The sequence below is a fragment of the Parambassis ranga genome, chromosome 21 (genome assembly GCF_900634625.1).
Source record: "Parambassis ranga chromosome 21, fParRan2.1, whole genome shotgun sequence".
Classification (NCBI taxonomy): domain Eukaryota; kingdom Metazoa; phylum Chordata; class Actinopteri; family Ambassidae; genus Parambassis; species Parambassis ranga.
This window is the reverse complement of record NC_041041.1, coordinates 8564826-8589962: the sequence shown is the minus strand read 5'-3', so window position 1 is coordinate 8589962 and position 25137 is coordinate 8564826. Positions and strand designations below refer to the sequence as shown.

The window sequence follows — 25137 nt, the reverse complement described above, 5'->3', positions numbered from 1 at the left end:
GCTACCATGAGACAATCTGCAGGATTAAATGTGACTGCACAGTTAAGATGGACCTCCTGCTGGAGACGAGGTGAGGCTGCTGGCTTTCCCTTTACTCTTCATGGGGAGATGAGGTCTCTTGGTCACAGCACCTATAGAGAAGCAGGTGGAAGTGACCTTCATTTGGTTGTCGGCTGGAAAGAAGACCCACCTGTTCACATAATGTGTTGTGATTTTGAGTTTTTTAGCCACATAACCAGCATTACATGCACAAGTGATCAGAAGATCTAGTTAAAGAAAATCAAATTATTTCCTAAAGTAACAGAGGCAGTATAATTAGACATTTCTATGATTAGCTAAATCCTATTCACCTCAACAAACCTCTAATTATTTAATAAAAAAAAAACATTTCTAAATCTGCACATGTCGCTGATATAAAGCGACTGACATACATGCAGGACATGTAGATGAGAGGGGTGACCTTGACTAATATGCCCATTAGGCCTCCTGGTAGCTGGGAGGGATATTATAAAAGGAGTTTATGTATATGGGATCAAAGTACAAACTGTTTCACTGGGGCCTTAAAACCCTTTGTCCTCCATTAATGTTAATTATCCAAACTACTGGAATGACCTCGCATCAGTTTTTCCATCTAATATTAGCGTCACAATCACATCGCAATTAAGAAGACTTGGGAAGAGTTGCAGAATTCTTCAGGTTACTGGAAAAAAAACACCAGAGCTTTTGATTTGATGTGTTCACATTTAGGCCTACCAACTTACCATTTGACAAGCAATGATGAGAAATATTCTAATTATAGATTTTCTGTGTCATGACCTAATTATGTGTGGATGATTTCTCCTGTGCCTCTCATAACCCCTCTTTGGAAAACTACAAAAAAAGACATACACACCAAAGAGCAAACTCAAGTTAATGAATGTTTATATTTACTACTAACTTTTTTCATATAAAATGCATACCAAACAGATAGCATCTTCAAATAAAAATAACATAAAATTACAAAGTTGTATAAATAAGTCTAAAATCCTATTTTGACTTTTTAAGACGACAGTAGAAATAAATAACATCTACAGACACTATACAAACCTGAAACTACAGAGTTGCTGGTATATATTCCTTTACATACAGTACTGTTCACACTTTTGCTTAAAAGAATTTAGCTAATTAAAATCTGATAAAGGTTCCCATGACACATCCTCCGCTCATGGTGCCAGATGTGAGGAGATCTAGAACAAAAATAAACAATACAACTAATAAATTATAACAATTATGATGATTTAATAAATAATACATTACAATTTAAACATGTTTTTTAATGATTGTAAAATTAATTACATTGTTCAATAAACAGAAAGGACAGGAAGAAGACTTCATTCCACACTTACATGTAAAAACTGAAGCACTGCTACTTTAGCTCCCAGTGGGTGTACTGCTCTTACTTTGTCCATGAGAGGGCAGTGTAGCACAAGCTGCCTGAGCTGGGCAGTGATAGCAGGTGGAGTTCTTTGATGTGGAAAAGCAGGCTGAGCCAGACTCAGGCCACCCTGTTGTTTCTAGTTTATCAGAGAACAGAGCGACTTCCTCATCCTCATCCAAAGGGAAAACTCTTGGCTCCCAGGGTGTCTGAGGCTTTAGGAGGAGAAAGAAAGGTACATAATGTTATAATGTAATGTATGACACTTGTTTGACAATGCATTTTACTACAGAATCATATCTGTGCATGGTTTAGATGGCTGTTTAGCTTTGTCTTTTCATCATGATTTGTATGTGTGCTTGAGTACATAAGAAAGGCAAAGCAGTGAAGTGGGGGGGGGGGGTTGCAGTGGAAAGGTTGATTAGGAAAGTCTGGTCTAGTAGGGATTCATTCCTTCTTCAATCAAAGCAAAGTGGTGGAGAGCACTGCAATCAGAGCATCAGATAACACAAGAGTGGAGGTGAGTATCTGTGCATTCTGTGCCGTCTAGGCTCTGTAGCTCAGACACGATGAAGAGAATTGACTGTTGGATGGTCCTCAACTCGATTTTGCTGTTTTAGATTCATTTTATCAGCTGAACAACAGATAATATGGCAGAAGCAGTGTTGGGGTTGAATATTTATCTATCAACTTGTTACAGTGCCATTCTTTCCTTTTGAATCATGGGGTCAGTGAGTGGGGACTTTTTTTAACCATCTTCTGATGCAGCACTTTGATCCGTATTAGTCAGCCCACCAGAAAATCAGGATTATTTTACTGTATTAACAGATGAACAGTAGAGTGTAGCCAATGGTGACAAAAGGGCAAAAAAGTGCTTCATAATGGCTTGAAAATGTCACAGCCAACAGAAAATGGCTGTGCATCAGTGTGTGAGCTCCCTCCTGTGTCGCCCGGATCAGCATACTGTAACATTCTCAGTTTGTCTTGGGGATTTGAGGTTTCAGCTGTGCTGCTTTTGATCTTACCAGCCACTCCTCTGACTTGGGCTGTTCATCAGTATCCAGCTGAGTGCGACTCCACTCCACAGAGCTCTCCTCTCCTGATGTGTATTTCCCGCCCCCACTGCCTAACAGCCTGCTGCCAGATCTGGAGTAAAAAAAAAAAAAAAAAAAAACACACAAGCATACCCCATGACACCTCATAAGAACATTTCTCAACATCCCACTTTCACACAGGCTATCCTTTACACACAGTAGAACAAAAGCAATCTGGACATTCAGCCTTTGCAAGTTCTGGGTTTAATCAAAAGAATTCCGACCACACACTGATGCATTCGGTTCACCTTGCATTTCGTGCCAGTTCATGTGACAGTAACACTATATGTGTGAGGCTGTGTGTATGTGCGTGTCCACCTTGTGGGTCGCCTGCCACATTTTCTCCTTCCCCAGTATGGCAAGTGTAATTTCTCTCTTTGCTCCAAAGCCAAGTGCCTCTGAGTGAAAACTTCATCACTGAGATCCTCCACCTGCATACAAACACACACAGAGGGATGGAGGCTATGGTTTATTCACAAGGGAAAATAAATTGCTTTTGTCTAAAGGAATAAGACATTACCTGCTTCTCCTCATTCTCCTTCTCCAAATTCTTTGCCTCAGTCTCTGTCTGGGATTTGGTGTCAACAACCCTCCAACTGCAAAACGGGTAACATTATTCATTTCTCAAATAGTAAGAGCAAAACCTAGTGTTGTCAGTGTTATATTATGCAGAAATAATTGAAACAAAACCAGGAACAGCAATCATGTTCCATACTTGGGTGTAGTTATGTCTTTGTACTGCAGCTTTTCCACTTTAGCAAGCGATATGGGGATGAGAATGTTGTTGATGTTGTACACACTCTCTCCCTGGCGTTTGCGAACGAAGCCCTAGAAGAAAACTTACCAAGTTGAAGTAACAATAGCATGACACCTTGCCCATGTTTCAGAAATGTTCACACATTCAGTGTCCTTCTACATCAGACTGATCATCTTCCGTCCTTTTTACCTGTGAGGCCTGCTTGCGTGAAACACAGGTGTAGGTCTCCTCAAGCACATCATCCGAACTTTCTTCTGGGTCACAAAGCTGGTACAGGACATCCTCCTCATCTGCATTGAATTAATTAACATTAAATACATCTTTCTTCTTGGGAGCCCTTGTTGCCATTTGATTCCATGCTGACTTATTGTACACCAGCAATGCAGTGTTGCGTGCACTTTGCATACACACACCTTCGGTCAGTCTGTGAATGTGTCTCCTCCTTTTCCTCTGATTGCCTCTGTTGTGTTGACTCTGGGCAATGCCTGACAACCTGATTGGTGACAGACCCATAACTCTGTTTTTATGATGCCATGTGTATTCCTTGTATTTGTGACCTACAGTGACACACAGACACACACAAACTGCATGAAGACTTTCATATCATCACAGGTTCAAACTTCATTGAATGGAAAGAAAAAGGGGCAAAGCTAATAAAGGAACACAGTCAAATTAATAGATGGAAGCCTGGTGTCTATCAATAATGTCTTAAATTCATCCATCATTCACCCTGACACAAAATCGACAGAGTGCTCGATGTGTGACGTCCTTTTCTAAGATAAACAGGACTAAAATCAGTGACTCATTGGCTGAAATATCCATCTATATTGTTGACAACTACATTAAATTAAAGTACAACTGACTTCAGAAAGCGACTTACTGCAGCCCCATCACAAGTGAAGCTGAGTCCGTTAAGAATGACCTTCCTGTTCTCTTACCCATCACTTACCTCTGATGTCAATACAGCAAGTTACAGTCATCAGGAGCAGCAGTGACAAAAATAAGGATCTTACCGTTGTGCAGAGGCGTGGAGCTGCATCTCCTGTAGCTTCCTCGATGGCAGGGCTGGGAGTTGATAACTAAAGGTCTTTGACACCATTCTTCTCTGGCCCCTACTTTCTGTAAGTGGTGGCTCATAGGAGTGTCTGGGAGGAGATGACACACTTTTAGGCTTATGATAAAATAGTACAGACAATATGTTTGCACCATCCGTTACTCAGCATGTCTTTAGGCAACAACTGACATCTGTTTACTGTAGTTATCTTACAGAAAAGTTTAATTTCCACAAGAGCATCACATTTTTAATGGTTCAAGGCACAAACAATGACCATTCTTTGCTTACAAAAAGAGGGCATATGTTAAAAAAAACCCTTAAACCATTGTCACCATGTTATATATTAATAATTAACCTACCAAATGTAGAGGATGCAGAGGAGTGATGTTTGCTCCTGAAGCTGCTACTAGAGCTGCAGTCAGGATCATGGCACAGGACTACAGGATCACATGAAGAGAAAGGGGAACAGCAGGATGACAAGAGAGAGGAGGAGGAGGTAGACAAGGATGATCCCACATCCTGAAGCAAAAAAACAAAATACAAACAGAAGGTAATGAATAGAGCAGAGTCAGGACATGAAGTTTCTATACATCATACCAATCCTTTATCTTTCTGATTCCTCTGGAGCAAACACAAAATGTTTTTTGTCATCTGGCAATATTACAAAATGGTGGCTCATTCTTGCTTATTTTACACACACACAGGCGTATAGATTAGCAGCTAGTTGGCATTGTTGACATTGGACAAGCAATGTCAATGTCTGAGTTATTCTAGTGTTTTATTCATTTGTACAGTGTAGGAATGCTCATTAGTAAAATGAGCATTCTGGTGTGAAACTAACTTAGGGTAGTTAGGGTAACCACATGCTAAATCAGGGCCATTGCTTTAAAATAACACTATGCCTATCATTATTAGAGTAAACCCAAGAGATATTCTTGTTTAATTAAAAGCGAGTGTCCAGCTTTAACATTAATTCCTATTTAATTGAGGGGATTATTTTAGTCATATGACATTCCACCACTGAAGCCAGACTGCTCTGAAGCTGCATTTCACATCAATATGTGAATCATTTCGTAAGAAAAATGGAAGACCCCTTCCAACTTCAATTAGCTTTTAACCAATGTCGAAGTCAATAAGTTATCTTTATTAACACAGATAGTTGGACAGACAATTTGGGGGAAGAAGGAAACTACATAGGACCTACCACTGGACTGCCAGGGTTGCAGAAGTTGACAGCGAAGAGTTTGGGTTTGTGGCAGGAGACCAGGGGACGAGTGCGAGCACACACACATGATGTATCAGCTTTGAAGGGTCTCCCCGTCCTCAGTATCCCTCTCTTAGAGTTCCCAGTCATATAACCAATTTCTCCTTTCCTTAAAAAAATATTTATTATTCACAGCCAAACAAAGGGATAGGCAGCATAAAAGGATGACGAGGAGATTATCAAGCCAAGCGACATGAGGAAAACCAGATAATTACTCTAGGTCTGTTGTAGTTGCGTATGCAAATGCATCTTCTACTGCAACTTGTGCACAACAGATTAGCATGAGACAGTAACACCAACACTTCAGAAGGTTGAAGCAAGGCAACTGGACTTGTAGAATTTTCTTGAAGATGTTTCACTGCTCCTCCGAGCAGCTTGAAGTAAATACTACAAGTCCAGAGAATCAACATCAAAATAACACCAACACTGTGTTTCCACTACCTTGTGAGGGTTCTCCTGCCTTTCTGGGGTTTAGAGGGCGGTGAAAAGCTCAGAGGGGGCATCAGGCTGTTGACAAACTGGCTAAGCTGGGCACTCTGTAATGAAGACATAACCAAAACACACAATGAAACACAATCTGTCAGAACAAAAACAGAGCGACAGCAATATGTGTGATTTTGACCACTGCAGAGCTAAAGAATAATTGCATGCATACATAACACCCACTTCTAGGTTTGACTTTTAAATGGCATTTAATGGCCATTTGCAATGGCATTTAGAGGGTCTGTACTCCTTTCAACAAATCACCCGAAACAGTGAATAAGATCTTTCTCCCTGAGGTGATTACATACCAGTAGACTTCACAAAGCAGCTGGAATTCATTATTCCACTTGCAGCCTTTAATTTTGCATAATAACATGCAGGTCAAACTGTAAGCACAATGAACCGAATTTAATCCTTTCAACCGCAAATTGGGATATTACATTACAGATAAGCAGTATCCAGTGCTTTTCACAGCCAACTGGAAAAGAAAGATAACATGTTAGAAAAGGATAATCTCCTAATACATTGTAGAAAATTCAGTATTAATCCTCTTGATTTCAAACTCATTACCGGTATTATAGCTGTGTGTGTGTACTCTTCCCTTCCTCCTACCTGTCTCTCTATGTTATACAGAAGGCGTGTAGGGCTGCAGGGTTCAGTGTCAGCGTCTGAGGCTGTGCAGGATAACCCTGCTATATCCCTCAGCAGGTTATGCTGAATCTTCCTGTCAGTCAGAGGCTGGGACTCTGCGAGCACCACACCAACCTTAGGCAAGCAATGCAAAGAAATGCAAAGAGATTAACTTTTGATGTATTAGAAATTTGACAGTTCTAAGTCATACTCAACAATTCACTTTGGATAGCACTAAACCCTGCTACTGTATATATATCTTTGATTTGGGGAATACCATTTTGAAGCCTTGAGTTTGGTCTTTTAGAGTCAAAAGGGACCACAGTTCTCTACACTAACATAATACACTTACACCTGGCCAAATAAAACATACTTCATTAACTTAACAATAAATTTACCTTGTTTTATTCAGGCTTTGACAGCTACAGTTATACATTAAGACTACATTATTATACTCATAATGCATCCAAAATTGTATGATATATCAAGACTTGACCAAAGCCTGTCAATCAGTTGGTCATCAAGTCAGTCATCTCAACTACTTCTCATTGAGGTGACTGTTGACAACCTCATACCTTGTTAGAGCGCATGTGCTTGTGGACCTCAGCCAGTTGTTGTATTCCCTCTTCCAGTTTGGCCAGACGCAGCTGCAACCAGCTCCATCTGCTGCTCAGCTCCGCTCTCTCCATCAGCCACTGCCTCTCACACCTGCTGCTGCTGCTGCTGCTGGGAGGAGGAGGGGCAGGGTGACAGATGACAGAGAGAAGGTTATACAACCATGTAATAATATAACATATTCATCTTGTCAATGGCTTTAGACCTTGATCTGACCTCACTAGAAAAGAATTTTACTGTAAATCCATGGATTTCAGTCGTGAATGGAGCAATATTTCACGACACTGATACAGTCGTAAAGTCTAGTGTGGCCATAAAAAATGAACAGCTGAAGAGTATGAAGACAATGTGATCCATATGTTTGTTACCAGAGGAAGAGAAAAAACACAGAAAAACAGTTTGAACATTTGTAGCTCTGTCAATATGTGACCTATTTTAAACAGCCAAGTCGCCATGTAGCATGTAAATTGTTTAGCATCCTAACAGCATGTGTGTGTGTTGGGGGGGGGTTTGCTAAAGCACACAAGCCTATCTGGGCCAAGAGGATAAAACACAGTTGGTCTGTGTGGTGTGTGTCTATAGTATGTTTCCATGGCACTAGCCTGTTCAGTTAGCATTTATCTGCTGTGTGTGCATGTGTGTTTGTGGTTGGCTGACTTCAGCATGGCAATAGTTGCTATGGTACTGCTCTTGGACCTTTGCTAGGACAGAGAGCGACTCCCCCTCACTTCAAACACTCTGATGCAGGAGAGGAGAGGGAAAGGTTAGGCTAGTCAGCAAGCAGTGTACTTTAAAACACCCTTTGATATTATGAGGTAGTTATTTCCCTGTTAGCCTGTTTACTCAAAAACAGTGACTGTTGTTTCCTTGCATACAATACAATTACACTGGGTTTATGCACACTATGAAAACATAGCAGAGCAAATTGGTTAATGGTAGCTTCTCAACACCCTTTCACTCAACCCTGAGTTAATATTTGTTTGTGAAGCAGCGGGCGCTTTTTGTCTTCCACATACAATAACCGGACCTGGGTGCCCTGCAGCTCCTTCCAGCTATATAATGAGAAAATTCCAGGAATATTTACCAAGCATCAGCTGAGGCAGGAGAAGAGGACAGAAGAACAATTAGTCTGTATGTTGACAAACTGCGTACAGACATACAGACATTCATCATGATGACACTGACCTTGATAAATACAGCAGGGAGGTTAGCAACGCCATCATTTACAGTTAGAATAATAGTACCATGCGGCTGAAAAGTTTGCAAACCCTGTAGAATTCTCTCTAATCTAAACAGGACCCGAAACATTGACTGATTATCATTCAAGTACTTGATCAATGGAAAAATGCCATTGCGTGCCCTGCTTTATTCAAACAACATGGATCTATCACAGTCTGGTCTTCACAATGTATATGGAAGCTTATAATGGCATAATCAAAAGACATTTCTGAGACCTCATACACACACACCGGAAAAGGTTACACAATCATCTCTAGAGAGTTTGGACTCCACAGATCCACAGACGTACAGATTGTGTACAAACAGAGGAAATTGAAGTCCATTGTTCCCCTGCACAGAAGTAGACTATCAACAGAGATCACACCAAAAAGTCACGTAATAGGCAGCATGGCTACAAAGAATATATTGTTCCCTTTTATGATCGTTTTCTTAAATAAATAAAAGATGATGATGTTGTTTTGGGTTATATCTTCACAAAAATACAGAATTTTTTTTAAGTTTGAACTTTTAAATTCCAAGTTCACAAACAGGCAGTACGGTTTGAGCTTTTACAGCCAAACTCTGCGTGGGTTAGAACCCAGCTCCAGCAAATTCCCTCCTTTTAGTTTCTTGGCATCTGCAGAGGCTTTGGGGTTTTGGGTGTGTTCTTAATCCTGTTTCACTTTTACAGCATATATTTAAACCAACCCAAAACAGATAAAAGAGCCGGTGTGAAGGACCCCTGCCAGGACAGAAAATGAGCAATGTGGACGTTTGGTTTAAAAAAAAAAAAAAAAGTCCAAACAATGTCACTGTTTTATAAGTTCTTACTTAGAATGTTAAACTATTTGCACATTTTCTAAAAAGGAGAGCAATGATCCATCGCCTCCCCTGTGAGGAGGTATCCTGTTCAAGGAGGATCCTGCCATTAAAAAAACTCCAGGGGAGGTTTATTGATAAACAGAGCATTGTTCCACACAGGAGGAGGAGAACAGAGTCAGACAAAGGACAAGCTGACACTTCCAAGGTGACTAAAGCTGGCCAGGTAATAAAAAGGACACACAAACAAAGAAGGGGGCAAAGAAATAAATGCCACTGCACTTTAACCACACCAAACTTGAGCCCTTAAAGTTCCTGTTTTTGCCGTTAAATTATTTATTTTGGACAACATATTAAGCAAAAATTCTGACTAAATCCACAAAATGTGGATTAGGAAAGTGTAAGCAGCACCGCAGGCATCCAAATCTCACATAGTGTCGCACACATTAAAAGTATGTTATGCTAGAAAGAGGGCAAGCTGAGGCATGATGGCACAGAATGGCTGGCAAGTTGCTGGCTTGCTGGAAAGTCTGTGTTTATTTCCTACCCTGTGGGTAAAGGGCGCTGGCTAGTCAGCTCAATCTGTTATGACTGCACTGCACTACAGCATGGAAAAGGAAAAGTGTGTGTGTGTGCACAATCACATGGTTAAAAAATGTCAACACTCTCCTCCACAGCTGGGAGGAAAAATGTGTCCTTACAACAGCCACACTGTAAACTCTGCTTAAGGCCAACAACAACAACATGCATCACAGGAGCTCGTGCACACAGACGGCAGAGTTTCCAAACCTTTTATTGCCGTGCTAAAATAAGTTTTGGGTATTCAGACACAAATGATTTACTGCCTCTCTTGTTTAGATGTCAAAATAACCTAATTGAATAAGTTCATTCCCTCCAATAGTCTCTCCCTGCGTGTACAAGGACTAATCACTTGTCTAAACTAAAGCATGCTTTCAGTGAGTAACAGATGTTTGTAGTAAATGAACTGTAGGAAACCAGGGAATGACAGGGAAATAATTCTGCTGAACATGATGGGTTAAATTTGTGGTTCAGGGGATTTCTAATGGTTCTCCCCTCAGCAATTCAAAGCAGGAATGCATCTTTCTAGTGTTGGAATTTCAGTCCCTGTCACTCTTGTGCATATTAGCACAGAATACATGCAGATACAGTGTATTTGAAGCTGGATACTCACTTAGGCGAAACATTGGCCGACTCTGACTTGTTGTCCTCTGGCTCATCGTCTGAGCTGCTGCTGGCCGTGGCGTCAGAGTCCAGGGCCTCCTGCAGCTGTTTCAGCACCACCTGGCTGGAACGGCTGAACTCTCCGACCTCTGTAAGCAAAGACGACGCTGCGGACGACTCTAGCCAGGAGTTATTGGGTTTATCGCCTGCTAGTGGAGGTGGTTCACAGCAATATCCAGAGTCCAAGCTGTAAAGAGATACCTCTCCAAGTTGACAATGCTTCTTCAGCCCCTCCAGCTGCTGGCTGCAGTGGAGCAAAGCGTGCTCTCCTAACAGGGCTTGTAGTCTCTTCTGCAGCCTCCATGCCTGGCTGTGAAGCTCTGTCTGTCTGGAGACCTGCTCCTTCACAGCCTCCAATAACACACCTCTGGATGCTAACTGCTCAAGGTTCAACGTGCCAGTGCAAGGTTGCACTGAAGCCAGATCAGATACTTTCTCCTGTGTCATTGTAGGTTCTGTTGTAAACAAGGGAGTGGAGCTCTCAGGCGTAATCCCCCTCTGGGAATATGAGGGACAAACACTGGTAAGGATAAAAGAGGAGGGATGCACATCACCACCATCTGGTCTACATTCAGGAGCAGCACTCTGTCCATACAGCAGACGAGCCTCTTGGCTATTGTTTTCAGGAGCAGGGAATAAAAACATGTCTGGTACACCTGGGAAGACAGAGGCCACCTGGTGAGAATCTCTTTGGTCTTCGCTAAAGGACAGGAGGTTAACAAGGGAGCCCGAACTGGACAAAGGCTCTTTCTGATGATCATCCTCATCCATCGATCTCAGGTGAAGCTCCTGCTCCACAGTGCACATGGTTCTCCCATCGGAATCCATTCGGACGGAGGCAGGAGGGGAGGACAAGTGGATCCCATGGACATTTTTCAGGGTTTTGGTCAAGGCTGGGGCCATACCCCTATTTGGAACCACTGCTGCTCTAACTCACCGGCTTATTTGACCTGACAGGAAAAGAAAAACACAGAATACATCATCATCATCATCATATTATTATTATTATTATTATTATTATTAATAATAATAATAATAATAATAATAATAATAATATAGTTTTTTCCTAGCCTAGCTTAGAGTCACAAATGTAATTATATTTTGTAAGCATTTTGATGCTAAAAAATAACATCGGTTTAGTTGTTGTTGTTGACATTTATTGATGGTCCCTAAACGAGACGCCACGGGAGTGTGTGTGTGTGTGTGTGTGTGTGTGTGTGTGTGTGTGTGTGTGTGTGAGAGAGAGAGAGAGAGAGAGAGAGAGAGAGAGAGAGAGAGAGAGAGTCAAATATTCAGCCAAAAACAACAACCAACAACCAACAACAAACAAAACTTAACCGCGGTCTCCCATGAGTTAGAACAGCCTTGTGTCTGTACACCGTTACACGGTAAACAGCGGGCTGTGGCTGCTAAAGCCAGCTAACACTCCGTAAAGTGTCTCAAGTGTCTCACCTCACCTGGAGGTAACCCGTTGGTTCAACATCGTTTGTTCCGTTGAGATTTGCGACTAAATGCAGCGTTTAATCCTTCTGAGCGATCACAAAAAAAGTCCAATCTGACAGTTTTTCCTTTTCTTCTCCAACGGTGACGCCGTTTTCCTACAAAATCAGCAGATCCTGTAGCCTATAAAGTGATTTTCAGCCTCCTCCTCCTCCTCCTCTCTTTCCTCTTCTCACCAACTGCACCCAACTGCCGAGAGGACGCGAACACAGATGAGCACGGGGGGCTGGACCAGCCTCCCGGTGCGTTCAGGGTCAGTGTAGCAGCTCGGACCACTCGGTACTCTCAAGAAAATATTTTACCCTTGTAAATATCCCTTAATGCAATACATTCTTAAGTAAGCAAAGGTTATACCAGACTATAAATAAAGTACATTTTAGTATATTTTGTTTCATAAATGTTCAGCAATTAGAAAACTATAAAGCAGAAGTGAAATATTAAGCCCTACATTTGGTGGACTTGTCATTTGCACAGGTTCGTAGGACAGTGTCACTGCTGTGGTGGGAACGTGTGATTTTCTGGCATATGGTCCTCTGTTGTATATGAAACTTCTGCTTCCTTTGTGCTTCCGTTCATCACTGCTTTGATCACTGCTCTTTATTCTCTAAAGAAATTGGTGGTGAAAGAAGAAGGTTCAGTCATATAGGTTTATTTATTATTACTATATTCTCTTTACATAGTTAAATAACAAGGTTCTGCACATTGTATGTTATTTGTATATTTTTTGTATTAGTCTTTTTAAACTAGGCTACCGTGTTTCCCACAGTTCTTAAAGGCATCGTATTATTTCATTTGACCTCTGCCAGCGGCAATGGGAAAACATAACAATGATTCTTTATGTATACAGTATGTTCAGTACAGTAGTGAGAAAAGTATTTAGGTCAGTACAGAGGAAAGATGCCACAATTTCTTCCTCATTCGGTAATAAATAAAATGTAGAAATTTCTTTTTATAGAACCAAAAATATCCAGGAGCAGCACTGTGTGTGTGTGTTTTGGTTGCATCCTTCCTGTCTGTGCTTAAGAATCAGACTCTTTGTTCAGCCTGCTGCACCACTGAGCCACTTTGGCCCAGATGTGTGCTGCTCTCTGCCTGAACACAGCATGACCAGCTCCCAGGTTGCATGTGGTGCCCCACATGTACAAGTTGGTGACAGTGAAATATACAAAGGGACTGATGAGGACTGACTCAATGAGCAGAGACAAAAAAAAGTGTGTACACAACCCACAGAGCACAGAACACCTGACTCTGACTCTCACCTGGCTGCTGAAACATGGACAGGAGAAGGGCGACGGTCGATTTGCCACCATTAGCTACAGTAGCACCACTGGACACGACCATAACACAGACACAGACGTAGATCTCCAGGACAGCACCCACTGTTGTAACCACATCTGCATGGGTTTTCAAAGAGTTCTCCAGACGGAGACTCATGTCTTTATCCATTGTGAAAGTCTGATTTAATGCTTCACAAAAATAGTCAGCAATCATGACAAACAAATTTAACAAACCAGCAACTTTTTCAACAAGCCAAACGCAGTAGATGATGGATTTGACATTCTTCTTAATCTAGTCGAGTGCTCACTGAGCACGGAAAGATCTGAGTGTAGTAAAAAAAAAAAAAAAGACGCTGTATTGGTGGACAAACAGCAGATTGATGATATCCAGGCAGCTGAGCTGCAAATCAGTGTCCACAGGAGAAGCTTCAGAAGCTGCTTGATTCTTTTTCCACGAAAAGGCCACACCATGCAAAAGATGTAAAACATAATGCTCATGAGAAAAACTAGAACCCCCTTCATAATGAGAAACATTAAACCGCTCATCTCCCTTTTGTCATTTCTATTTTGACATCTCCTTCCCTTGTGGTGCTCTTGCAAATAAGCACTGAAACACTCTGCAGTGTAACAACTTTGAAATATTTGCATCACATGCAAAGTAGAATATGGAAATAAAGCACATGGTAATAAATCACATAGGACAAAAGTTTTCCAAGCACTTAGGTTTATAGAAAATATATTGACATTGTGTCTGAACTTTTGATTTAACATGCAATAAAACGTCTTCTTCCTGCTTCCTGCCTCATCCCCGCTTCCCTCCATCACCATAAAGTTGAGCAGGAGGCTGACGAATTGAAAGTGTCACCTTATTTATTTGATTAGACATTTCTTAATAATTCAGAAATCAATACAATCAATCAGTGCAATAACTACATTTTAAGGGTTTGAGTGACATAATTGCATGATGCATTTTATTAATGCATATAAATCACAACGCAAAAGGAAACACCTTATACATATAATCATCACAATGACATATCAGTTACAGTTTCACCTGCTGTCAACTGACAGGAGTGCAGTTTCACATTATCAGTTGCCATGCCAACGCCACACAGCGCTGCTTTGAGTGCCTTCCAAGCATCGGCTGCGTTCTCCCTGAATATAGTCTGACCAATGCCCAAGTTGAGAGAGGTGCCTGATACATACACCATGGTGACTGTGATGGAGACATAAGCGTTGATGGAAAACTGGGTGGGGAGGATAAAGATGAATGCGTCTATGAGGTAGAAAGAGTCATACAAGAAGCAGAGCACTCCTTGCAGGATCCCAGTAATGGAAACTCTCATCTGACTTCGGAGCCTGGGAGTGGAGAAGGTGCTGCCGCTCTGTATCATGTTCCTCATGTGTCTGTTCAGGTAGTGAGCAGTGGATATGCTGGAGACCATCATAATACACAAGCACAGCAACATGTGCACGTACATCATGACAGAACTAGTTAGGTTCAAGGAGTGCAGTTCTTTAGAGCGAAGTAAAATCCGGGTACCGTTGCTGAATGACCACTTTACAAAAAGTGCATCTGCAGCAAAGACAGCACAGCTGAAGAAGGAGAGCATCCCATCAGTTATCAACACCCCGTAAATGAACGACTTGATGTTCCTCTTGATCCACATCAGAACCGCTCGCTGTGCAGGGACAATCTGGGTGTAGTAGTAGAAGTTCAGCCAAACGTAGCACGACATGCTGTTGTGTGCATACACCGCAATCACACATGATGCAATGTATAACTGGAAGGACGAGTGCTCCTTCAACACAGAGTACATAACAACTAAAGCAAAACAATACATAAGTGAAGAGCAGACAAGAATTCTCAGTAGTGTCTTTAGTGGTTGTTTGAGTCTTCGCCTGCTGGGCAGCGGGAACATCAAGCACCATGCATAAAAAATGTTTGTAGCAATGCTGAAGGCGACAAGAGGACCATTGATTAGGATGAAAGCCTGCTCCCCTATACCGACGACTCGACGACCCATTGCCGGTTTACAAAAGGGAGAAAATTAAAAGGTAGCTCTGCCTCTGTGTGCATGTTAAGGTCTCTCCCACAGCAGCCTTTTAAGGGACCAGGAAACCTGTGTTAATGGACCAGAACTGTCATTGAGAATGGAAATAACCTTTCCCACAAGAGATAGGATAGGAATAATTCTCAGTGCAGCATAGCACCACACCTGACAGTAAAAACACCACTTTAAAAGAAATGTGATGTAAAGTACACAACCCCAAAAGACATGTAGATGCAGTATAAAACCTTTAAAAAGAGAGAACACATACAGTATCCTTACTGTGAAGCTGATGGCAGGGCTAATGTTCCCAGAACAAGTGTAAGACGGGTCAGTTTAACACCAGAAGTGTGGAGCCGTGCACTTGTCATTCATTCCTGAGGATGGTGCCACAAATGTTCCACGTGGTGCCTCTCCTCTTATTCAGAAGGGTGGGGTGTCCATAATTTCCAGTTAAGAAAAGGGGGAGGTGTCTCTGAATCTGTGTTTCTGAACACCCCTCTCACATTTAGTTTAATGTAGGTGGCTCAGGGAGGTCAACATTTGCACACTGATGAATTTGACCATTGTTATTTAACTCAGACCTATCATTATCCCAGCATGCACTGTACCCAAATGCAGCGGTGAACCATATGTTGTACAGACAGTGGCTATGTGTCACCACATAGGCATAATTTTAATTTGAGTTATTCCTACTTCACCCTCCTCTGTGTGCTGACTGGGAGTGATTTCACTTTCTCATGTGTGATTTTAAAAGACGCTTAAAAGATGCTTGATCTGAGTGACACGACATGAAAAGTCAATTCCAATCCTTTAACTCAAGTAGAACTTGTTGTTATGGCAACAGGAGGCTGTAATAGTACCACTCAGTGTAGTTTGTTATTGTGATTTTATACATGTAATGACAATGGCGCCATCTCCATGACAACAAAGAAGTGTTGAAAACACTATAAACATTTCTCCAACACCCTCTTCTTTAAATAACTAATTGAACAATTTTGATGACTAAATACAGATTATACAGATAATACATTATGTGTGATTGTGTGTAGGATGTTTTTGTTTTTATTTCAGGTAAGAAATTTGTTGACTATAATTTATGATTTTAGATTAGGATTTAAACCGGTTAAGAATTCAAGAATGAGAGATGAAATGCTGTGCAAACCTTTTATTTAAATAAGCACGTCTGACTAAAACGCCAGAATAAAAACATAAACATAAACAAAGGTAACACTCACATAAAAATAATAATCCTTAAAAGAAATAGCTAATTATGATACATCTTTACATTCAAACACAGTTATGATCCTTCTGGTATACAGATAATTATTACTCACACACCTCACAAACAGTAACAATTCATACACACACAAATACAGACACACATGCTTAAAGCCACAGGTTTATCATCTAAAGACAGTGTGAGATGTTCATTGTGCTACATGTCAACAACAGGTATATCCATGGAATAAATACAAGCATCGGATTACAAAGTATTTCCTCAGTTTCTGTTGCGTGTGGCGTTTCATCTTAGACTATTATCGAAGATTAATTTGACATCACAGCAGTGGCACACACACACACATTCATATTTCAGCACTTATGGAGCTACATTGTCAGTGTTTTTGCATGATATGGCTGCACACACATTGCTGCTGAGCACAGCGGGAACATACGCGCGGATTTTTTATTAAACAAATCTGCACTGTGACGGTCACCTGCCTACACGGCGTGAGCATCATTGACACTGGCAGGGAGGACAAACACATTCAACACCACAGCAGTAAGGTGACGTATACATGTGTCAAAGTAAATGACCTAAAACATGCAAAAACACTTCAGTGGGCACATAGGGACACATTTTACTTGCAAAAATGTGTACCTCCATAATATGTAGACTCACATACACATACACACATTTACATGTTTAGTGTGCAGCCCTGAATGCACAAGGTTTAAAAATGAAAACAGCTGACATGATGATGTATTACAATTGTCAATGTGTGTGTGTGTTTGTGTTCAAGATGGGGCACTTAGAAGTAGTCTCTTCTCCGTGAATCGTCACTGATGAAGGAGGGGTTCCACTGGGCCGGGTAGATGCAGGAGTGGCGAGAGCCCGGCAGGCCTGTGAACGGGTACAAGCCATTTCTGTCCAGGTCTGAGTTACGCAAAGCAGGCTAAGAAAAAGAAGAAGAAAAAAAACAAGTTTACTAACAGTTGTGTCTAGTCTGCAACCAAAAACAGACCAAACTATTCCTTAAAAATTCTGAGACTCTATCAGTCTGGTCTGACCTATGACTACAGGTAAAATCTGGCAGTAAAGTAAAAAAAGAAGTGAGAGCATGTTTCCTTACAGAGTAGTAAATATCAGTCATCTGTAGCAGGTTTTTGGTGCTGCCATTCTCTTGCATCTCTATGGTCTCTCTGCCCCACTCCATGGATATGCGGTTATTTTTAGGAAAGTCAGCATAGGGGGACATCTGCAGATCACCACTCTTAAAGATGATCTTATTGATGTCATTTTTATCTTTCCTGAAACACAAAATCCATCAATTTTATTTTACCAAACTATTGAAGGCAGATACTATCAAATGTTAAATTAAGGAGCTAACTTACTTGCAGCAGGTGACAATAAGAGCAATGATGAGGACGAGGAGCAGACCGCCCCCTGCTGGTGACACCACAACTGCAATCAGCTTGTAAACTGCAAACAACACATGAACAACATACAGTGTTAAAAACAAACATTTAAAGCGCCATGCTGAAATGGTAATAATAGTTTGGATAATTATGTCTTCTTACAATTTCCACAATTGAATCCTCCAAATCCAAACATGCACCTAAAGAGCAAGAAACAGAAGCTGCATTGGAGTGAAATCTTTCAGTGGTGTTTGAACATCAGACAAAAAAGAGAAGAAGATATTAGTCTTACTGGACACATGTGCCATTTTCCAGCTTGTAGCCATCCCCGCATTCTGAAATTTGTTAAGAAATGTGTAATTACACAAGCCGATTGTAGCATGTAAATGTAAGTTGTTGATAAAAAGGAGCTGACCTAAGCAGGACAGGTCATCAGGATTGTGCTTGTAGTATCCTTGAAGGCACTGGCAGTAGGCTGTGCCGGTGCTGTCCGTGCAGGCGGAGCGCTCTGTGTCACACTGGGTCTTCTGAGCCACGCACAGACTCTCCTCTGAAACACAGGGAGCACACAATCGATTACACTATACAGTAACTATTCCATACACTGTAAAGTTTGGGCTGTGTTTTAATGTATGTCATAGTTCACAAGTTATTTATGGATAAATTGTGCCCTCTGGTGGCTCTACTCTCAACACAGTTTTCTTATCACACTCACCATGATAAGTGAGCTGGTAGTGCAGGACCATCCGGCAGTGGGATAACGAGGAGCTGCAGTTGCTGAGTGACATCTGGATGCTGTTGTAGACCTCGGAAGTCGTCACATCGGTGGCGATGGAAAACATGTTGACAGCTACGATACGAATCCCATCCTCTTCTCTGTGGGAAGGAGGGGTCAGTTTAGAGCTGTGTTGAGTGATATCAGGAGGGCATATTACGCTCCTGCCTGTGTGGACAGGAACTTACTTTTTACTCAGTGTGGATCGACTGTAACCGCGGAGAACTGACAACGACACATTGAGCTGCAGCACAGACAGATGAGACACATATATAAGATGTTTTCTTAGATATGAGCAGAGAGGATGCAGTATTGTGTGTGGCCTCTCACCAGCTGAATGATCTCCCTCTGGATCTCATGCATGGTGGCACTCCTGAAGAAAGCAGGGTCGTGAGGTGGTCTGTTCACACTGAAGGTACCGAGGAATGTCTTTGCTATGAAAGGAATAAAAATCAACTTTGAGAAGAAAGTTAACTTAAGAAATAAAAAAAAATAATTAGGATAGACGCCAGCGGTGTTACCTCTGGTGCATGTGCGTCCATCCTCAAGGTCAAAACCTAGCGGACATTCACAGCTGAAGGAGCCTCGCGTGTTGACACATCTGGAGCCGATGGGGCAGGGGTCCTGCTCGCACTCATCCATATCTGAACACATGAATGCATGGAGGTATTACTTCACTAAAAAAAAAAAAAACTTGATCCTATCTAAACATCAAACTGTGGGGATGAAGAGAAGAGCAGCTCACCCTGGCTGCAGGTCGGTCCTGTCCACGCCTGCTGACAGTGACAGGTGAACTGATGCCCTTCATAGCTCACACACATCCCTCCGTTCATGCAGGGGTTCGACACGCAGGGGTTTCCTGAAGGTCAGAGAGGAGAGAGGATGCTCTTAAAAGGCTAGAAACAGTGTGATCTCAGTGTGGTGTCACAATGACTTACACATTTTACATTGCATGCGTTTTAGCTTAAAGGTAGTTAGAACCTTCTATTAAAATTTTAGTGATCTAAAATGTGTTTTATTAAAGCAGCAGTTTGTAGGATTTAGTTTGGTTTATCCATTCTGGGTTATCGTAGTAACATGGCAGCACAATATTTTATTTTTTTTTATTTTTATTTTATTTTTATTTTAGATACTGTATTAATCCCCAGAGGGAAATTCGTTACGGCTGCTGCACAAGCAGTGTCATACAATGACTAGCAAGGTGCGCCACAGGCTAGGGTGAAGTGTCTTGCCCAAGAACACACAACAGTGACTAGGAGTTGGGATCGAACCACCAACCTTCCGGTTATTGGACAACCCTGCTATCCCACTGCGCCACTGTTGCCCCAAACAGGCCTGCTCCCTCATAATCTGCTAAACACAACACAGTGAAACCTGTATGTGAAGGATTGCTCCCCATAAGTGGCAGGTGTAAAATACTCACTTGGTGGTGGAGGTATTTTGGTAGACCGGACATCGGTGGCTGGTGTTGGCACCACCAGGTCTGTGCTTCCTCTCTCCGTCTGTTTAGTAGAAGTGCTCACAGTCTTTGTACTCCGGGTTGGGGTGCTGGGGGTGTAGGTTGTGGTGGTGTACTGACTGTGAGCTGTGGTGATTCTTTGACCTTCTGTACTTGTTTCAGTGCGTGAGGCGATGACAGTCGTTGGGGTGGCCATCCCTGTTGAGGGCCGCTGGGTCTGGCTAGGTGACGCTCGGTGAGTTGGGCGGGCTGCAGAGGTCTGCAATGCCAGGGTGGTGGCTGTAGTGGAGGGTGCGGTGTATGGGATGGTGGCCTCTGTAGGAGGTGATGAAGTGGAGGAACTAGCGGTGCTGCTCGGTCTGGAGGACGAGATGGCAGGAAGGGGAAGGGTGGTGATGGTGTTCGGGGTGAACATGGTGGCTTTGAAAGTGTCTTCCTCTGTTATCTGTGATCTGTTGGAGAGAAAATCACTCGGGTCACTCAGGTCTCTGACAAACACAAATAACATATTATTATTAGCTAATAACTGCTTAAGTTATTAAGTTATAAGTTATATTCATCCTTTTATGTTACCTTTCTGTAACGGTGACAGGTGTGGTGGTGAGGAAAACCTCGGTAACCATCACTGGCACATTTGTCTGAGTGTCATCCATTTCTGACGTACTGCTACTGACTGTAGAGGGCGCTGCAGTCAGACCCAAGCCCACACTGTCCTCTCTGGTCTGGGATGAAACCCCCTCAGTGCCACCCTGGTTGGTGGAGGAATCTGTAGAAGGTCCCAAACCTTTGTCTGTCCCTGAGATGTTTGTAGGACCTCCTGCAGGTGAGGTGAAAGGAGGTGTGGAGAAAACAGACACTTCTGACTGGTCAGTGCTGGGTTCTGTCACACTGAGATGTGGTGTTGAGTCTGAAGTTTCCACTGACACTGACATATGTTGATGGGTGGTGTTAGGTTGTCCAGTTAAACTTTCAGTGCCACTGGACCCCGCTGGGCTCCCGGTCTCAAAAAACATCCTTTTTGAAGAGTCGGGCATGTGCTGGTCTGTTGTTTCCCCTCCATGAGTCCTTGTAGATGGGGCACTGTGGGTATAGTCCTCTGTCTCTGCAGGCCTAGGAGGAACACCCCAGGTGGAGGGAGGCTGGTTGGAGTCTTTTGTGAAGGCGAATGAGGTGCTGTTGCTGGAGGAGGAGGTGACGGAGAGCAGGGCCCTCTCTCCAGCTCGGCTGATGGTGGTGGTGTAGGTGCTGTCGCTGAGGACGACTGTCTGTGATGCCAAAGGTGTGGCGTCCCCAAGTCGGAGGGTGGTTTCCATGCTGTCTTGGGGCATGCTGGTATCATCTGTAAACATGGAGACCTCTGAAGACACAGGATGGGATGTGTCTGGCATTTGGTCTGTGTTTGTAAAGTCTTTCCAGTCCCTGCTGCTACTGATGCCACTCATGCTGGTACTGGTGTCTGTGGTGGTTATAGGGGTGGAGATAAGTGGCTCAGTAGACAGACTTATAGCCTGTAGAGACCCACTGCTGGTGTCTGTAAAGATGCGTGTCTGCTCAGTGTCTGTGGATAAGGAAAAATACACAAGAAGTATTAACCCATTGTTCACAGCAAGTATGTTTCTTAGCTCACTTTATATATTTGAATCCCTTTAAGTTTTGGCCAGCAGGGGGTGCTCTCCAGTCTATGCCTGCACTGGACTCCACAAAGTGACAAGTTGCTGTCAAAATGCAGCTTGCAGCACAGGCAGTGATTCTGGGTGGAGAGCACAACTGGCAGCCAGCTTGTCTACTCTAACAATGGCTCAAAGTCCTAAAAATGGCGGTGACTGTCTCTGCTGGGAATCAGCCATTTCCTTCCTAAAGCTGAGTGAGCACAAGGCACTGGCAGAAAACGTGTCAGCATGGTCCTGGGCGTGCATTCAGGTTCAGAATCCTTTTTTTTTTTTTTTTTTTTAAAAGTAAAGTCATATAAAATCTCCAGTGGATAAAAGATGAGTGTGTTGACATGAATGTTGAAGGTATTGTGCCTTGTACAGTTGACAATGGAGACAGACAGGATCCAACAGAGCAGAGAGAAAGTGGGATGAAGCCCAGCAAAGATTTCCGGCAAGTGTCACAGTGTTAAAGTACAAATATGTAAACTTAACACAGTCATACATCTTACAGCTTGCAGCTGCCTGTGCTCACACGTAAGTAACATTATATCTTTAGCAAGCATAGAATGTGACTTATATTTCCCCCTGAGGTCTGTTTTGCTCTTCATCACCACAACCAATTCTGGTTTGAAGGTAACCTGTTCCCACTTCTCAATCAGACTTATGGTCATCAAGTTTATTTATTGTGTTTCTGTCAACCGCTGCTGCTGTGCTGTCTGACCAGCTCTCATCTGGCTGCTCTCCAGCAATGGCACAACAGCACTCTGTGAAGATGAGCGTCAGTGGCACCAGCATCCAAAATCCACCAGCAAAGAGGTTTCAGTGACAGAACAGTCCATCCAATGGGAGTCTAAGGGGTAGAAGTGGGCCACCAGACTCTATTTCTCTCTCTCACACATACTTCCTCTGCATGTGTCTCCCTCATTACTTCATTTTCTCTCTCTGGATACTGTCTGGGCAACAAAATTCAGACTGGAACGTGGTGTTGGCAGAAAGTGATAAACACTCCCAGATCGTCTGCTGTTTATCTCTCAGCTGTTACCACAGTTGTCATTTGAATAAGGTGATATTACGCCAAAAAAGGCATTTGTTGCCACTGAGTTTTGATATCGTTTATAAATGTTAGACAATGAAACTCATGTGGTCTCAAGGTGGTTTCAGACAGTAGTGGTGATTTTGAGTGAGCCTGGAAAGTGAATCATCTTCAGCCTCTTCTTAATTACCTGTAGCTCTCCCTTATAGCTGAACTGAAAGTGAGAGCATCTGAAATTTGTAAGGGCCAACAGACAATTTGACTTAGAAGGGTTTTAACGGAAATCACCAGCAACTGAAAGAAACATTTAATTTTCATATTTAATCAGCTTTAAATTAAGTTTTTGAACTTGAACGTTAACATTAAAGCTCAGAATTGTATCAGAAAAAGAAAAAATATCATATTCAAATCTTTTTTGTATAAACATTTATAAATATTGTTATTATTATTATAATTATTGCATAAAAAAAAAGATATTAGATATTTTAGATATGCAGGTATTCTGCTATATAGTCCAAACAATTTATTAGCTGCATGACACTAAGGGCGAGTATCAGCATTTCATAAAAATATCAGTATTAGCATAGTTTGGTGAACATGGGAAACATTTCTCGAGACACAAAGGAGCTTAGCGTAGTTTAGAAATTGTGTCATGACATGTTTTGTCCAGTAGGGTGTGTTCCAACAGCACACTGTCAGCACTGTCTGCAGCACATGGAGCATCACAGCCTCCAGTATTCACTGATAATTCAGTTTGGTCAGGTTGTATTAGAAGCAACAGCACAGTCATAATAATATTATGTATTAATACTATTATTTATGTATCTTAGGGCTTAAAATTGTATTATGCATCTTGATATTGAAACATATCCACACACACCCTCACAACCTCTTTTTCTTCCTGGTGGCGGATGACTTTATGTTGCAGATATGTTGTGAGACGGGGTTGTCCCAAACCTTTGGGCCATGTGGCCTCAACTTGAAAAGTTTACTTCTTAGAGTATGAAGGATGATAATGAGGATTATACACAAGGAACTGAGGCTATAAAGTCCCATTTTTACATCCAAAGTGAAAAGGGAGCATGTGGTTCAGCCTCCTCACTAACAGGTCTGCATGCTTTCTCACTTTCTCACTTATACAACTTAATAACAAAGGAAACAAAGAGCAGATGCTTACAACAGCAACACCTCATGTTAAACAGGAAACTAGCAGGTGGATGCTGAACAAATCTGATTATGTATCATGTGATAAACTTTGAGACACTATCAAAAAACTGATACAAAGAGAGTGGGTTCAGCTTGATACGTATTATTTGAACCTTAACTGTATATTAATCTCAAGTTACATTAGAAGCAGTGTAAGAAAAAAGCAGGTTTGAAAAACTAATTTGTCTCTCAGCACTGCACCTGTTAATCCTTACACTAGCTCTATATATGTTAAAAACCTCCTAATTCACTTGGGATTGAGGGGAGTGTGATAGTTATTATCCATTAATCAATAATAATTGTGGTTTTCAGCCAGTTTCCATTCAGAATTCGCTCCATTTAACAGGCATCACTTTGACTTTACAATGAAGGAGCTGCAATGTAAAAGGAGACATTAAGTGAGGCTGTGCAGAGATCCATTGTGTGTGAACCTTGTGTCTTGCTGGCAGGCCTCACTGTCACTGGTCTTACCGGAGCTCCCAGCAGCAGCAGCAGCAGCAGCGTGTGTTTCAGCAGCGCTGTGTGTGAGCAGGAGGTTCCTCTGTGATGAGGATGGACTCTCGCTGGAGTATAAAGTTGAAGTTGCGCTAGTTTCCATGTTCCCGAGTCCATCTGTTACCGCCGAATTATAAAATCCTTCCATCACAGGCTTCGTGCTGCTGTTATTGTTTGGGGTCCCTGCCCCGAGGGGGCCCGGGAGACCCAACAGGAGGACCGACAGAGACAAACCGAGGACGTGATTCAACAACCACGTTTCCATGATTTTTCAAGACCCCCAAACGGCTCGCCGATAGTTTCCGTAAAGTCGAGTGAATGCCGGGGAGTCTCCTCCCGGGGACACCATGGGAGGAGCGCGCAACTTCTGGTGAAGTTTTAGTAGGAAATGAATAAATCCAGAAGAAGAAGGAGGAGGAGGAGGAGGTCTGGCCTGAGGAGCAGATCCGCAGCTCAGGC

The 25137-nt window shown here is 42.3% G+C and overlaps 3 protein-coding genes across 6 annotated transcripts; all 3 read right to left on the bottom strand.

Moving 5' to 3' along the window:
• Window positions 1-1099: 1099 nt before the first annotated feature.
• Window positions 1100-12262, bottom strand: kansl1l (KAT8 regulatory NSL complex subunit 1-like). Of its 4 annotated transcripts, none has more exons than XM_028393490.1 (16): window positions 12043-12262; window positions 10541-11540; window positions 7272-7422; window positions 6679-6831; window positions 6025-6119; window positions 5524-5692; window positions 4679-4838; window positions 4279-4410; window positions 3679-3822; window positions 3455-3555; window positions 3224-3336; window positions 3029-3104; window positions 2827-2939; window positions 2440-2560; window positions 1386-1629; window positions 1100-1226 (listed from the first exon to the last, which is right to left on the bottom strand). In XM_028393490.1, exons 2-15 carry the CDS (start codon window positions 11491-11493, stop codon window positions 1411-1413), a joined length of 2700 nt encoding a protein of 899 aa, XP_028249291.1. In that variant the 5' UTR covers window positions 11494-11540; window positions 12043-12262; the 3' UTR covers window positions 1100-1226; window positions 1386-1410. The 4 variants fall into 4 exon arrangements, with proteins under 4 accessions (XP_028249291.1, XP_028249289.1, XP_028249292.1 ...); XM_028393488.1 differs by having other exon boundaries at window positions 12048-12262; XM_028393491.1 differs by having other exon boundaries at window positions 7272-7419; window positions 12048-12262.
• Window positions 12263-13109: 847 nt separating this feature from the next.
• Window positions 13110-15394, bottom strand: LOC114426918 (uncharacterized). The gene is made up of 4 exons (XM_028394597.1): window positions 15376-15394; window positions 14422-15192; window positions 13350-13556; window positions 13110-13273 (listed from the first exon to the last, which is right to left on the bottom strand). The coding sequence occupies exons 1-4, from the start codon at window positions 15392-15394 to the stop codon at window positions 13110-13112; spliced, it is 1161 nt and encodes a 386-aa protein (XP_028250398.1).
• A 1177-nt stretch (window positions 15395-16571) lies between these two features.
• Window positions 16572-25133, bottom strand: heg1 (heart development protein with EGF-like domains 1). Its single transcript, XM_028393667.1, has 14 exons — window positions 24655-25133; window positions 20866-21850; window positions 20257-20744; window positions 19579-19692; window positions 19355-19477; window positions 19164-19267; window positions 19022-19077; window positions 18774-18934; window positions 18474-18608; window positions 18351-18393; window positions 18221-18258; window positions 18035-18122; window positions 17773-17950; window positions 16572-17595 (listed from the first exon to the last, which is right to left on the bottom strand). The coding sequence occupies exons 1-14, from the start codon at window positions 24941-24943 to the stop codon at window positions 17452-17454; spliced, it is 2946 nt and encodes a 981-aa protein (XP_028249468.1). The 5' UTR covers window positions 24944-25133; the 3' UTR covers window positions 16572-17451.
• Window positions 25134-25137: the final 4 nt, after the last annotated feature.